Source organism: Pseudorca crassidens, chromosome 2 (assembly GCF_039906515.1).
Source record: "Pseudorca crassidens isolate mPseCra1 chromosome 2, mPseCra1.hap1, whole genome shotgun sequence".
Taxonomy (NCBI): Eukaryota; Metazoa; Chordata; class Mammalia; order Artiodactyla; family Delphinidae; genus Pseudorca; species Pseudorca crassidens.
In genome coordinates, this window is record NC_090297.1 from 123242135 (window position 1) to 123256109 (window position 13975).

At 37.5% G+C, this 13975-nt stretch overlaps 1 protein-coding gene across 5 annotated transcripts in view; it reads left to right on the top strand.

Moving 5' to 3' along the window:
- The window catches only part of POU2F1 (POU class 2 homeobox 1), a 184863-nt gene that overhangs the window by 150456 nt on the left and 20432 nt on the right, over positions 1-13975 (top strand). For all 5 annotated transcript variants that reach the window (XM_067728526.1, XM_067728530.1, XM_067728527.1 and 2 more), the window contains one exon: positions 290-395. In XM_067728526.1, coding sequence (XP_067584627.1) covers positions 290-395 — 106 coding nt within the window. The remainder of the gene's footprint in view (positions 1-289; positions 396-13975) is intronic.

Sequence of the window (13975 nt, forward strand, 5' to 3'; positions counted from 1 at the left end):
AATATGGAAATTTGTTTTTATTAATTTCTTTTTAAAACTTGGGCAAAGCCATTAGTAACATCAGTGAAAAACCATCTATTCAAAAGGAACCTTTCAACATAAGCCAGTTTTCTCAATTCCAAGATCAAAGAGTAATTAATAAAATCACTTCTTTTTAGGCCCTTTTATTTTATTCTATTGTATCTGGAATTTTAAAAATTTTATAGGAAAAATAAATCTACAATATGGACTTAAATTTTTTAATTTTGATTTTTAAATGCTTCTGCATATTTTCACTTCTGACCTCTAGGTGGCAACCACGCCAAGCCTTGTGACAAGCAGCGCAGCAACTACCCTCACAGTCAATCCAGTCCTTCCTTTAACCAGTGCCGCGGTAACTAATCTCTCTGTTACAGGTAAGCAGCAGCCAGGCGGTGCAGCTGTTAGGCAAATGATAGGCCCATGCTAAGTTTCTATGAGAATCTGCCATTAAGTTGTAAATTAAGGTTTTAACTAAAAATATGTATTGCTTTTTTTAAGAAAGTTATATATGAAAACCTGAACTCTAAAAAGAAATCAGGCATAATACATTTTTCCAGAAAGAATACTTTCACGTAAAGATTTTATCTTTTTCTTTCCCGCATTAGTCTGTCTTCTACGTTGCTTCCTGAGTTACTTTTTTTTTTTTTTTTTGGCCGCACTGCATGGCATGCAGGATCTTAGTTCCCCATCCAGGAATCGAACTCACACCCCCTGCAGTAGAAGCATGGAGTCTTAACCACTGGATCACCAGGGAAGTCCCAGAGTTACTTTTTTTCAATTAACTCCTCCTCTCCTTAAAAACATTTAATAGCTGCAGGTTTCTGCAATCAGGAAAACGTCCAAATGTATCATGAATTCATAGACTGTATCCAGCCTGGACCTTATCTTTCACTAGTCTTTTCTCCATCCCATCCTCAACACAAAAGAGGATTCCTACTACCTTTGTAAACATGCCCATAGCGTAAAATGTTGTCCATCCCAGCCTCCACTTCTTTCTGTTAGTGATGAAACTACTCCAGCTTAGATATCAATTCTTCTTGGATATACTCTTCAGCTTCTTCAGGAAACTGTTTGTTTCTACCTGCCTATATTATAAACAATTATATTTTATACTTCTCTCTTTTCCAGTAGACCTTGTACTTCTCAAAAGATCTGAATATTCCTTTTGAAATATCAGTGCTTGGCACATTCACAATAAAATGAATAAATAAATGTTTTCCCTTTACGTGGCACATTTTCCAGATACATCTAAAATAAATTAGTGTTGTCATCAGAAGTTATCTAGTGATACATAAAGCAGAAGACATTCTGTAATTATTCACCAGGTTGATATATGCTAGTAAATCATTGGACAGATTTTTGATCTTTCATATTCAAGCTTAAATTTAACCTAGAGTTGGGGAATTTGGTTTTTTTCACTCATATTTTAAGTGACCTAACCATGATATAAAAATTGAATAAATGGCTTTATGTAGTTACTAAATTTCTAAGTCATTAGAAATTTTCATAATATTGTTTGTTTATTCAGAACAGTACTTTTGACCTCTTTTGGGTCTTTGACCTCTTTGAAACTTTGGTGACAGCTATAAACTTTTCCCCTCACAAAGTAGACATACCCACAATTTTTAGTAAGATTACAAGGAGGTTTATAAATCACAAACCTCATCAGTCCCCACCTTACCAAGCCTTGCCATTTCTGGATGCCTTAGAGGCAAATTAAAAACCTCTGTTCAAGAGTGTATAGTATTCAGCACCTCAGCTTAAAAAGCAAACTGTTGGTGATTGGTTGCCGCTGTGTTGGGCACCAGGAACATGAAATTCCTATCTTTGAGGAACTTACTGTCTACCCTGACTGCCACTGGCTGGTAAATTGTGTACTTTACCTTCCAAACAAATCATAAGTCATATTACATTAGGTTTAAAGATACCCATCTTTTGCCAAAAAATTCCTAATGGTTCAGGCATTAAGAGCAATAGCTTTGCAGATTTCTTAAAAAATGGCACAAATCTGAGGCAGAAGGTAATTTTAAGAAGATATACATGCTCAAAACTAGCTAAAATTTTTTTTATTTTTTGGTGATCTTAACTGCCTAGTCAGATTTTCTTAAACTCAATTACTTGGCCCATTTATTTAGATTTAATTATGACAGTTTTCTGAAATGTTAGTAACTTTTGGAATGAAATTTTTCTTTAATCATTAAAATATTTAACATAGGAAATTCAAATAGGAAAGACACAATCACCGTGAGTACTATTTTTATTTTGTCTTTATATCTGTTTTTATATGTACATAGATGTACAATTCTAATAGTATTTATACTGTATCCTTTATTTTTAGCTTAACATCTAATAATAAGTATCTTCCTCTGTTATTATAGTTTTTACTTTTCTACTCTTGCCCTTATATCAAATGGTTGTACTGTAATTTCATAACCATTTCCATATGTTACCATCATGGTTAAGTTCAACCGAGGGTGACCAACTCTTCCAGTTTGAGCCCTGCAAATATTACATCCCAGGAAACCTCTCAATCTCTAAGCCACGTAACTGGTCTTGCTTGTTTGCTATTGTATTCCTCGTGTCCAGCACACTACGTAGAGTGTAAGATACCCAGTAATTATTAAATGAATGAAGTTTTCACTGTTATAAATAATGCTATAATGAACACCTTCGTACATAGAGCTTTTTCTTAAATTTTTTATTTTAACATAATTTCAGACTTACAGAAAAGTTATAAGAATAGTTCAGAGAAATCCTAAATCTCTTCCTCACATTCTCCAAATATTAAAATCTTACTATGTTTGCTTTCTCCTTTTTCTCTTTGTGTTTCTGTATGTGATTTTTTTTCTGAACTGTTGTAAGAGCAAGTTACAGATAAGCCCTTTTCCCCTGAATACTTTACTGTCTATTTTTTAATAAACAAGAAATATAGGGGAAAAGGAAAAGTTCATCCTTACAGTTGAAAGCCAACTAATAAATGTAGAAGAAATGATGGAATTATATGAGTAATAACAGTTCCAGGCTATCTGTATCAATATGGACTCAGAAATCATTCGGTATTCAGTAGGTTAGAATCCTACTATCACTTTTTATTGTAGTATTCAGATTGTCCCAGATTTAGCCAATGGGAACTACTTCAAGGTGGCTCCTGTGCCCTTTTGACATGTCCCTAGCATTCTTTGAGTGCTTCCTTATTTTTTAGCACACAAGATGTTCAGCTTCATCTTAAAGTTTCTCTGCCTCTGGCCTAGAATCAGCCTCCTTCAAATCCATGAGCTCATACTGATATCTCCAATTCCAATCCAATATCCTGTAGTTCGTTCTTTTCTATCCTAACCTCTTTCCATATTTTAACTCCCTTCTCAGTGACAATGTGTAACCTGGCTCCCATTATCAACAATAACAAGTTACTTAACTGTTCAATCCTATAGTGAAAAGAAAGTGGTTTCAAAATTGCTAACCCATGCCTCTGAAAAGAAAAGACCTACTAATTCAGTTCAATTTAGAGTTCTCGTCTTAAGCCTAAAGGCATAAAGCCCAAATACTGTGTTCAAAAGTTATTTTGGTTAGTTCTTTTTATATCCTCTTCAGCGTAGTAACATTATTCATTTGAAATTCAGGTCAGTTTATTTGTTTTGTTTGTATTCAGTGTTAGTGTTTCTCCTCCTATCCTTGTGACTTTTTTAAGAATATGAGATATTAACATGGTTTTAAAAGGTAAGACTATACAAAAAGTTCTCCTCAGAAAAATGTCGTTCCCTTCTATCATAATTCTCTGTATCCTTTCCATCCCATTCCTATCTATGCCCTTCCTGTGTTTCTTTTGAACTATTGAGGAGAGATTTTTTTCTTTTTTAATTTACCCTTGTTTGTTACTTTAAAGGTATCATATTTAGGTGATCATCTGCACTTCAGTTTTTTCACTTAACAAAGTATCCTGACAATCACTCCACATTAGTTCATAGAAATCTTAATTATTCTGTTTCATTGTTGTAGACTATTATGTGGATGTACTACAGTTTATTTAATCCCATTCCTGTTGTATGGACATTGAGTTTGTTTCTAGTATTTTGTAATTATAGACTATGCTTTAGGAATAACCTTGTGGATATGTATTTTTGTACTGTTGGAAATGTGTCTTGAGGGTAAATTTCGAGAAGTAGAATTGCTGGGTCAAAAGGTACACACCTATGTGTTGTTGGATACTGTTGTTTTGTTGGATACTATCGAATTGCCTTCCAAAAAGATAGTACTTATTTTCATTCCCACTAACAATACATGAGAGGGCCAGTTTCCCCATAGCCTCCACAACAGAATGTTACACTTTTTAATTTTTACCAACCTGGTATGTTAGAAATTGTATCTCAATGTACTTTAAATTTCAATTTTCTAATCGTGTGAAGTTGAACATCACTTCATATACTTCAGGGCTATTTTTCATCGCTTATAACAGTGAAATAGGTTTTGTTTCACCTTGATTGATAAATATTGCATAGACTAGAAATTCCAGCTGAGGGAAGTGGTAAGAGCAGACACTGTTGTCTTCTTTCCAAGCATATCAGTTTTCTGTTGGTGTGTAACAAATTACCACAAACTTAGTGGCCTAAACCAATATTCATTTACTATCCCACAGTTCTGTAGGCTGGAAGTTTAGGCATGGGTTAGAGCTGGGTCCTCTACTCAGGGACTTACCAGGCTGAAATCAAGATGTTGGCTGGGGCTGTGACCTCATATGACACCCAGGATCTTCCAAGTTCATTAGTTGGCAGAATTCTGTTCCTTGTGGTTATAGGACTGAAGTCCCCATTTTTTTCTGCTGGCTGTCAGCTAGATCACTCTCAGCTCCTACAGGCTAACCCCAAGTCCTAGCCTCATGACCTTCTCACGACATGGCAGCTTCTTCAAAGGCAACATGAGACTCTCTCTCCAGTCGGCTGCTATGGAGGGTCTTATGCAATATAAGGTAGTCAGTCCTCTCGCCTTTGTCATATGATAGAACCCAATTAAAGGAGTGGCTACCACATCTCCCGTCGTATTCACAGATCTGCCTATACTCAAGGGGATTACACATCTGGATTTTGATGTCTTCCTTGAAAGAGTTTTTGAGTTTGCTTTGGCAGACAGATAGGTTACTACAGATCAGCTTGATCCTTTCAAGGCTTATTTTTTAAGCTTTATTAGATTGGCCCTAGAGTAGCCTTCACTAGTTTAAGGTGTGACTCTTCTGGGGTCTCTAATAAATGCCCAGATATTCAATAGTCTCTACTGTCTGTGTAGCTGGAACTGGACTATCTCCCTGTCCTGCATGAATTCCAAGGATCATTCAGTTTACAGCCTCCCTGCCTGGACTCATGGGGTTTCCCTGTGCGTGTGCAATTTAGTATTCAACCAAAGATTCTAGGAAACCCCTATGCACATTTCTAGAGTTCTTTCTCTATTAGTTTCTTTCTTTCCAGTACTCTCTCCTGCAAATTCCAGCCATTTCAGCATCCAGCGGCGGTCTTTGTCTCCTCAAATGATTGAAATTGCTGCGTTCTACTTAGTTTCCTCTTCTGGTGCAGCAGTTTAGAAAGTGCTTCCAAGTAAAGTCCAGGTGATTATAGGGCTCACATCATTTGTTTCCTTTTCTTCAGGGATTACAGCCCTGTGCTGCCTATTTTCTCATATCTAAAACATTTTCTCATATATTTCTCTATTCTTATTATAGTGTAAGGGTAAGTTTGCTATCATTTACTCTTATGGTCAAAGGCAGAAGTCTCTAAAAATGTTAAATTAATGATCAGCACTTATAGGTATAGATGATCTTGTTTGCAAAGCAGAAGTAGAGACACAGACGTAGAGAACAAATGTATGGATACCAAGGGGGAAGGAAGGGGGCAATATGAATTGGGAGAGTGGGATTGACATATATACACTACTGATACTATGTATAAAATAGGTAACTAACGAGAACCTATGTGTGTATAGCACAGAGAACTCTCCTCCATGCTCTATGGTGACCTAAATGAGAAGGAAATCCGAAAAGGATGGGATATGTGTATACATATAGCTGATTCACTTTGTTGTACAGTGGAAACTAACACAACATTGTAAAGCAACTATACTCCAATAAAATTTTTTAAAATAAATTTAAAAAAATAAAATAATTTATGTACACACAAAAAGTAAGTTGCAAAATGAAAAATGTTTAGATCAGAAGCAAATAAGTTTCAACACTTGAAAAATCTAAATTAAGAGAAAAAAATAATCAGCCTTTATAATTGTAACAGACAAAGTCTAAGGTGGCCCTCCCCCACCATGGTGTCTACCTCCTAGTGTTCAAGCCTTTGTGTAATCCTTTCCCCTTGAGTGTGGGCTGAGCCTTTAGTTTGCTTCTCATCAATAAAATGTGGCAAAGGTGATAGGATGTCACTCCATGATTATATTACATTTTGTAAGACTCCGTCTTGTTCCCAGACTTACTCTAGAGACCCTCCTCACCAGTTTGATGAAGTAAGAAATAAACAACCATGTTAGGAAGCTCACAAATCAGGGTACTGAGGATGACCTCTAGGCGCTGAGGGTGGCCTTCAGCCAACAGCCAAAAAGAAGCTGGGCACTTAGTCTAGAGCAGCAAGCAGATTCTGCCGAATGATTTCTGCCAGCAACCCAAGTGAGCCTGGCAACATATTCTTCCCCAGTCATGCTTCCAGACTGGAACTGTCTGGCTGACCCCTTGATTGTGGCCTTGCAGAGCACCAGCTAGGCTGTGCCTGCACACCTGACCCACAGAAACTGTGAGATAGTAAATGTGTGGGTTTTTTTTTTTTCTTTTTATTTATTTTTTAAATAGATCTTTATTGGAGTGTAATTGCTTCACAATACTGTGTTAGTTTCTGTTGTACAACAAAGTTGAATCAATTGTTTTACGCTGCTAAATTTGTAGTACTTTGTTAAATAGCGATAGAAAATGAGTACAATAATATTACATTTGTATAAATATCGTTCAGGGACAGCTCATATGATTAGGGTGAAAAATGTAATCTTATGACACTTAAACCTTGCTCCTTGAAAGAGAAGGTTAAAGAGTCAGTGTCAAATGGATTTTCTTTTCTTCCTCTTGTCAGCAGTTGCTGAAAATCATGCCTCATTTTAATTTTTTTCCTATTTGGACCATAAGTTTCTATAGCCTCTTTTCCTCTGACATTTCTATGTTGCTTTTTTTTTTTTTCAGTTGACAGAAGTAGCATATTCTTTCACTCATATTATTTATGAAAGACATCCAGTATCTTGATCATACAGCTTATCTAATGCAATCTACTTTCTTCCTGAAGACTTTCTCCTTGGAATCCCTGTAATTGCTTATTTTAACTTCTTTTCACTGTGTTCCTGAGTTAGATCCAATATTTCTGAGAGCCCATGTCTCCCTCTACCTTTTTCTTTTTTTTTTTTCCCTCTACCTTTGATTCCTTTTTGTTTTGCCTGGTGCACACTCTCAAGTAATTTTTTTCTTTATTTGGAAAGATTATGTGGGAGGGAAAATTTCCAAGTGCATGCATATCTGAAAAGTATTTTGCCCTCACAGTATTTGTAGTTTGTACAGTAATAGAATTTTAGGTACAAAATTACTTTTCCTTTGAACTTAGAAGGTATTGCTCTGTTGTATTTTAGCATCCAGTGTTGCCAATGAAAAGTCTGATTTCAGTCTAACTCCGATTTGTTGATCATTTGTTTTTCCCTCTGTAAACTTTAAGGATCTTGTTATCCTTTGAGTTCTGAAATTTCACTAGAAGGTATCAAGGCATGGGCCTTTTAAATTTCTCCTCCTTGGCCTTCAGTGGGCGTTTTCAATTTGAATTAATGTCTTTCTTTAACTCTGGTAATTTGTCTTTCTTCCTTATTTCTGGAACATATTTTAAACAGACTTTAAACTCTCTAAATTGGCCCTATATATCTCTAACTTTTCTCTTGTGTTTTTCATTTTTTAACTTTTTATACTTCATTCTTGGAAATATATCCTGAATTTTATCTAACTGTTCCTGTGTTCTCATTTTTTATTGTTGTCATTTGTATGTTTTTCCAAAATCATATTTTTAATTTCTAAGAATGTTTCTTTGTTCTGATTCCACCTTTTTATAGCAATCTATTTTTAATTTGTAGATACAGTACAAATTAGAATTTTATTTAAGTTGCTTCTTCTGGCCTCAATTCTGCTTATTTATTTTGTTCCATTTCTTTTGTGCTGTGGATTTTTTCATTGTCTGTTAATTTTTGATTATTTAGTCATACCGATGAATGCAAGGCCTTAGTACTTAATATCAGTAGCTTGTAAGATTTTTTCTGCCCTTGTGTAGCTTCTGTTACTCAGCATCCTTTCCCCTGATTGGAAGGGAGCTATGAGCTGTGAACGTGGGGAGAGAACTGCCAGACTTTGCTCAGGGCCTGTGGGTGGAAAGCAGACAGGCAGACCAGGCTCTACCCTACACCTTCCTCAAATGAGAGGGATGCCAGCACTTACACTAAAGTTCGTAACCTTCCATACTCAGATTTTTATTTTCTTTGAAGAGTAGTAGGTGACATTAGTTAATGCTTAGGTGATAAGTCTGGTGGGGGGAGGAAAAGTCCCACTGACAGAGCTGGTGTGTGAAGTCTGGTCACCCTGTTCTCTGCCCTTGTTTCCTACTCCTGCCTCAGTACTGACAACGCGGAGCTTGAAATCCCCTCAGGGCTCCACTGGGGTAAATAATTCCCACCTCTATTGTAGTCTTCTACTGTGCCCTTCTGGACTATGGTTGGTTTCTCTACCACCCAATTTTAACCTCTTTCTCATTTCTGCAAATATATCAAATTTTCAAGTTCTCTGAAATCTCACTCCCAGAGCTGTCACTCCCTTTTTTATTACTTTACCATCTTTTGGGATAGCATTTTAGAAATGAAGGAATAAACATACCCTTAGTCTGCCCTCTTCTAAGAGAAATGTTGTGTGATTGCCATGGTCATTTTTATTTTCCCAGTATCTATCATAGTGCTTGGTACATAATAGGTCCTTGGTAAAACTTTTCCCTTTTTTAATTTTTTTAAATCTTTTTTTATTATAGTATAGTTGATTTACAACGTTGTGCCAATCTGCTGTACAGCAAAGTGACTCAGTTATACACATAGAGACATGCTTTTTTTTTTTTGGCGGTACGCGGGCCTCTCACTGTTGTGGCCTCTCCCGTTGCGGAGTACAGGCTCCAGATGCGCAGGCTCAGCGGCCATGGCTCACGGGCCCAGCCGCTCCGCGGCATGTGGGAATCTTCCTGGACCGGGGCACGAACCCGTGTCCCCTGCATCGGCAGGTGGACTCTCAACCACTGCGCCACCAGGGAAGCCCGAGACATGCTTTTTTTATATTCTTTTTCATTATGGTTTATCACAGGATATTCAGTATAGTTCCCTGTGCTCTACATTAGGACCTTGTTGTTTATCCATCCTAAATGTAATAGTTTGCATCTACCAACCCCAAACTCCCAGTCTATTCCTCTCCCTCCCCCCTCCCCCTCAGCAACCACAAGTCTGTTCTCTGTGTCTATGAGTCAGTTTCTGTTCTGTAGATAGGTTCATTTGTGCCAAATTTTAGATTCCACATGTAAGTGATATCATATGGTATTTGTCTTTCTCTTTCTGACTTACTTCACTTAGTATGGTAATTTCTGGTTACATCTATGTTGCTGCACATGGCGTTATTTCATTCTTTTTTATGGCTGAGTAGTATTCTATTGTGTATATGTACCACATCTTCTTTATCCAGTAATCTGTCAATGGACATTTAGGTTGTTTCCATGTTTTAGCTATTGTGAACAGTGCTGCTATCTATGAACACAGGGGTGCATGTATCTTTTTTTTTTTTTTTTTGGCTGCGTTGGATCCTTGTTGCTGCACGCGGGCTCTCTAGTTGCAGTGAGCAGGGGCCACTCCTCATTGCGGTGCGCAGGCTTCTCATTGCGGTGGCCTCTCTTGTTGTGGATCATGGGCTCTAGGTGTGCGGGCCTCAAGTTGTGGAACGCGGGCTCAGTAGTTGTGGCTCATGGACTCTAGAGCGCAGGCTCAGCAGCCATGGTGCACAGGCTTAGTTGCTTCGCGGCATGCAGGATCCTCCCCGACCTGGGCTCGAACCCATGTCCCTGCATTGGCAGGCAGACTCCCAACCACTGCGCCACCAGGGAAGCCTATGTATCTTTTTGAATTATAGTTTTCTCTAGGTATATTCCCAGGAGTGGATTGCTGGATCATATGGTATTTTAGTTTTCTGAGGAACCTCCATACTGTTTTCCATAGTGGCTGTACCTGGTAAACTTTTCTACGATAGAAAATGAATGATCAAGACTGTACTGCTCCAGAAAGATATGTATTCTTCTGTGTCTTAAGAACTTGCAAAAATTCCACAGCCTTTAATAATCTCAACTAGGGCTTCCCTGGTGACGCAGTGGTTGAGAGTCCGCCTGCCAGTGCAGGGGACGCGGGTTCGTGCCCTGGTCCGAGAGGATCCCACATGCCGTGGAGCGGCTGGGCCCGTGAGCCATGGCCACTGAGCCTGCGCGTCCGGAGCCTGTGCTCCGCAACGGGAGAGGCCACGACAGTGAGATGCCCGCGTACCGCAAAAAAAAAAAAAAAAAACAAACCTCAACTAAACAAGCTCTGCCTCCAGTTCTTTTTCCAAAGTAGTGTTTCACAATGAACTGTATGCAATCCCATAACCATTATCAGTCTCTCCCCATTCACTTCTCCCCTTACTTACTCTGTCTCTATGAATCTACCTGTCTCAGACATTTCATATAAATGGAATCATGTAATATATGACCCTCTGTGTCTGGCTTCTTACATTTAGCATATTTCCAAGGTTTATCCATGTTGCAGAGTATATTGGAACTTCATTCCTTTTAATAGTTGAGTGATATTTCATTCCATGGATATACCATACTTTGTTTATTATTCCGGAGTTGATGGACATTTGAGTTGCTTCCAGTTTGGGGCCATTTTGAATACTGTTGCTATGAGTATGCATGTATCAATACAAGTTTGTTTGTTTTTTTGTATCTTTATTGGAGTATAATTGCTTTACAGTGTTGTGTTAGTTTCTGCTGTACAACAAAGTGAATCAGCTATACATATACATATATCCCCATATCCCCTCCCTCTGGAGCCTCCCTCCCACCCTCCCTATCCTACCCTCTAGGTCATCACAAAGCTCAATACAAGTTTTTATGTGGTTATTTGTTTTCAGTTCTCTTGGGTATATATTTAAGAATGGAATTGCTACCTCATGCAGCATTCTGGAATATTATGAACAAGTTTTTGCCCCCCAAAATTAGGCAACTTAGGTGAAATGGACAAATTCTGAGACTCAAATTACCAAAACTGACTCAGAAAGAAATAGAAAACCTTTAAAAGACCTAAAACAAGTAAAGTAAGTGAATCAAAAAGAAATGCCTGGACTCAGAGGGCTTTAGCAGTGAACTCTTATCAGATATTTCACAAAGAAATAAGAATTAACCTTAGCAGTCTCTTCCAGAAGATAGAGGAGGAGGAACAACTCATTGTATGAAGTCAATATTACCTTGATTCTAAAGCCAGACAAAGTTATCACAAGAAAAAGATTATGAACCCATATCCCTCATGAAAATGTACACAAAAATCCTCAACAAAATCTTAGCAAATCAAATCCAGCAACATATAAAAAAGATTATACATTATGACCAAGGGATTATCCCAGGAATGTAAAGTTGATTTAATAACTGAACATAAATTAATGTAGTACACCAGAGTAATAGAAGAAAGGACCAAAACCTCATGATCATCTCACTAGATATAGAAAAAGCATTTGACAAAATCCAACACCCATTCATGATAAAAACCTGGAATAGAAGGGGACTTCCTAACCTGATAAAGAGCATCTACTAAAAAGCCTCCAGGTAACAGCATACTAAATGGAGAAAGACTGAATGCTTTCCCCCCACTAAGATTGGGAATAAAGCAAGAATGTTTGCTCTAGCAGACTTCTAATTAGCATTGTAGTAGAGGTTATAGTCAACTTAATAATGGAAAAAAATTTTAAACATCCAGTTTGGAAGGGGAGAAGTTAAAACTGTCTTTGTTTTCATTATCCTATATGTATAAAATTCTCAAGGAATTCACACACCCAAAAGCCTACTAGAACTAGTAATGAATTCAGTGTTGTTGCAAGATACAAAATAAATATACTCTCTCAAACTCTCTAGAAAAATGAATGGAGAGATATTCCATTTGTAAATCATATATCTGATAAAGGAATTATATCTAGAACATATAAAGAATTCTTAAAATTCAATAGTAAGAATACAGGCAACTTAGTATTGTAAAGGGGCAAAAGATTTTAATATACATTATACCAAAGAAGATATAGGAATGACTAATAAGCACATGAAAAGATGTTCAACATTATTGCTCAGCAGAGTGCTGTCACTGTATAGCTACAGAGATGACTACTGCAGAATCTTGTTTTAATCATAAAGAAAAATCATTACATTGTTCAAACAGACAGAAGCTTATACTATAAAATGTTGTACATTCATAGTAATTTTAAATTACCTTTATGTTCTAAGAAGCTGTCCTACATAGGAGCTTTGTAGGTTTTTCATGTGTAACATATTATAAATTTATCTTTTGAATATAATAAATGTTTTCATATAAAAAAATAAAATAAAATCATAATGAGATACTACTTCATACTCAATAGAATGGCTATAATCAAGAAGACCAAAAATAATAAGTCTTGGCAAGGGTGTGGAGAAACTGAAACCTTCATGCTTCGCTGGTGGGAATGTAAAATGATACAGCCACTTTGGAAGACACTTCGGCATTGTCTTTAAACTTTACACATAAAATTACCATCCCACCCGACATTTCCCCCAAGAGAAATGAAAACATTTCCACAAAAACTTTTACACAAATTATCATAACAGCATTATTCATAATAATCAAAAACTGGAGAGACTTCCCTGGTGGTGCAGTGGTTAAGAATCCACCTGCCAATGCAGGGGACACCGGTTCGAGCCCTGGTCCAGGAAGATCCCACATGCCGTGGAGCAACTAAGCCCGTGCGCCACAACTACTGAGCCTGTGCTCTAGAGCCCATGAGCCACAGCTACTGAGCCCGTGCACCGCAACGGTACCGCAACGGTACCACATGTACTGAGCTACCGCAACTACTGAAGCCCACGCACCTAGAGCCTGTGCTCCACAATAAGAGAAGCCACTGCAATGAGAAGCCCGTGCACCGCAACGAAGAGTAGCCCCCGCTCGCCGCAACTAGAGAAAGCCTGAACAATGAAGACCCAATACAGGCAAAAATTAATTATTTAATTAACTAATTAAAAAAAAAAACCCACAAAACTGGAAACAAGCCATTGCCCATCAATTGATGAATGAATTAAACACCATGTGGTCTATCCATGTAGTGTAACACTTTTCAGCCGGAAGGAAGTATTGGTTCATGCTACAACATGGATAAACCTTGAAAGCAGTATGCTAACTGAAGAAAGCTAGATGCAAAAGACTGCAAATTGTATGATTCCATTTATGTGACATGTCTGGGAAAGGTAAATCTACAGATACAAAAAGCAGGTGACTGGAGGCTGTAGGTGGGAACAGGTGTGACTGCAAATAGGCACAAGGGATCTTTTTTAGTCATACACTAGATTGGGGTGGTGGGTGTACCACTCTGTCAATATATTAAAAATCATTGAATTTTACACTTAAATTGGGTGAATTTTATGGCATACAGATTGTTCCTCACTAAATCTATTTTTTAAAAAGGATGAGGTGGGTGCTCACTTTGGCAGCACATATACTAAAATTGGAACGATACAGAGAAAAGGGTTGGCAGATACAAGCCAATGTAGGATAGATAAACAACAACAATTTACTGTCTAGCCCAGGGAACTATGTTCAATAT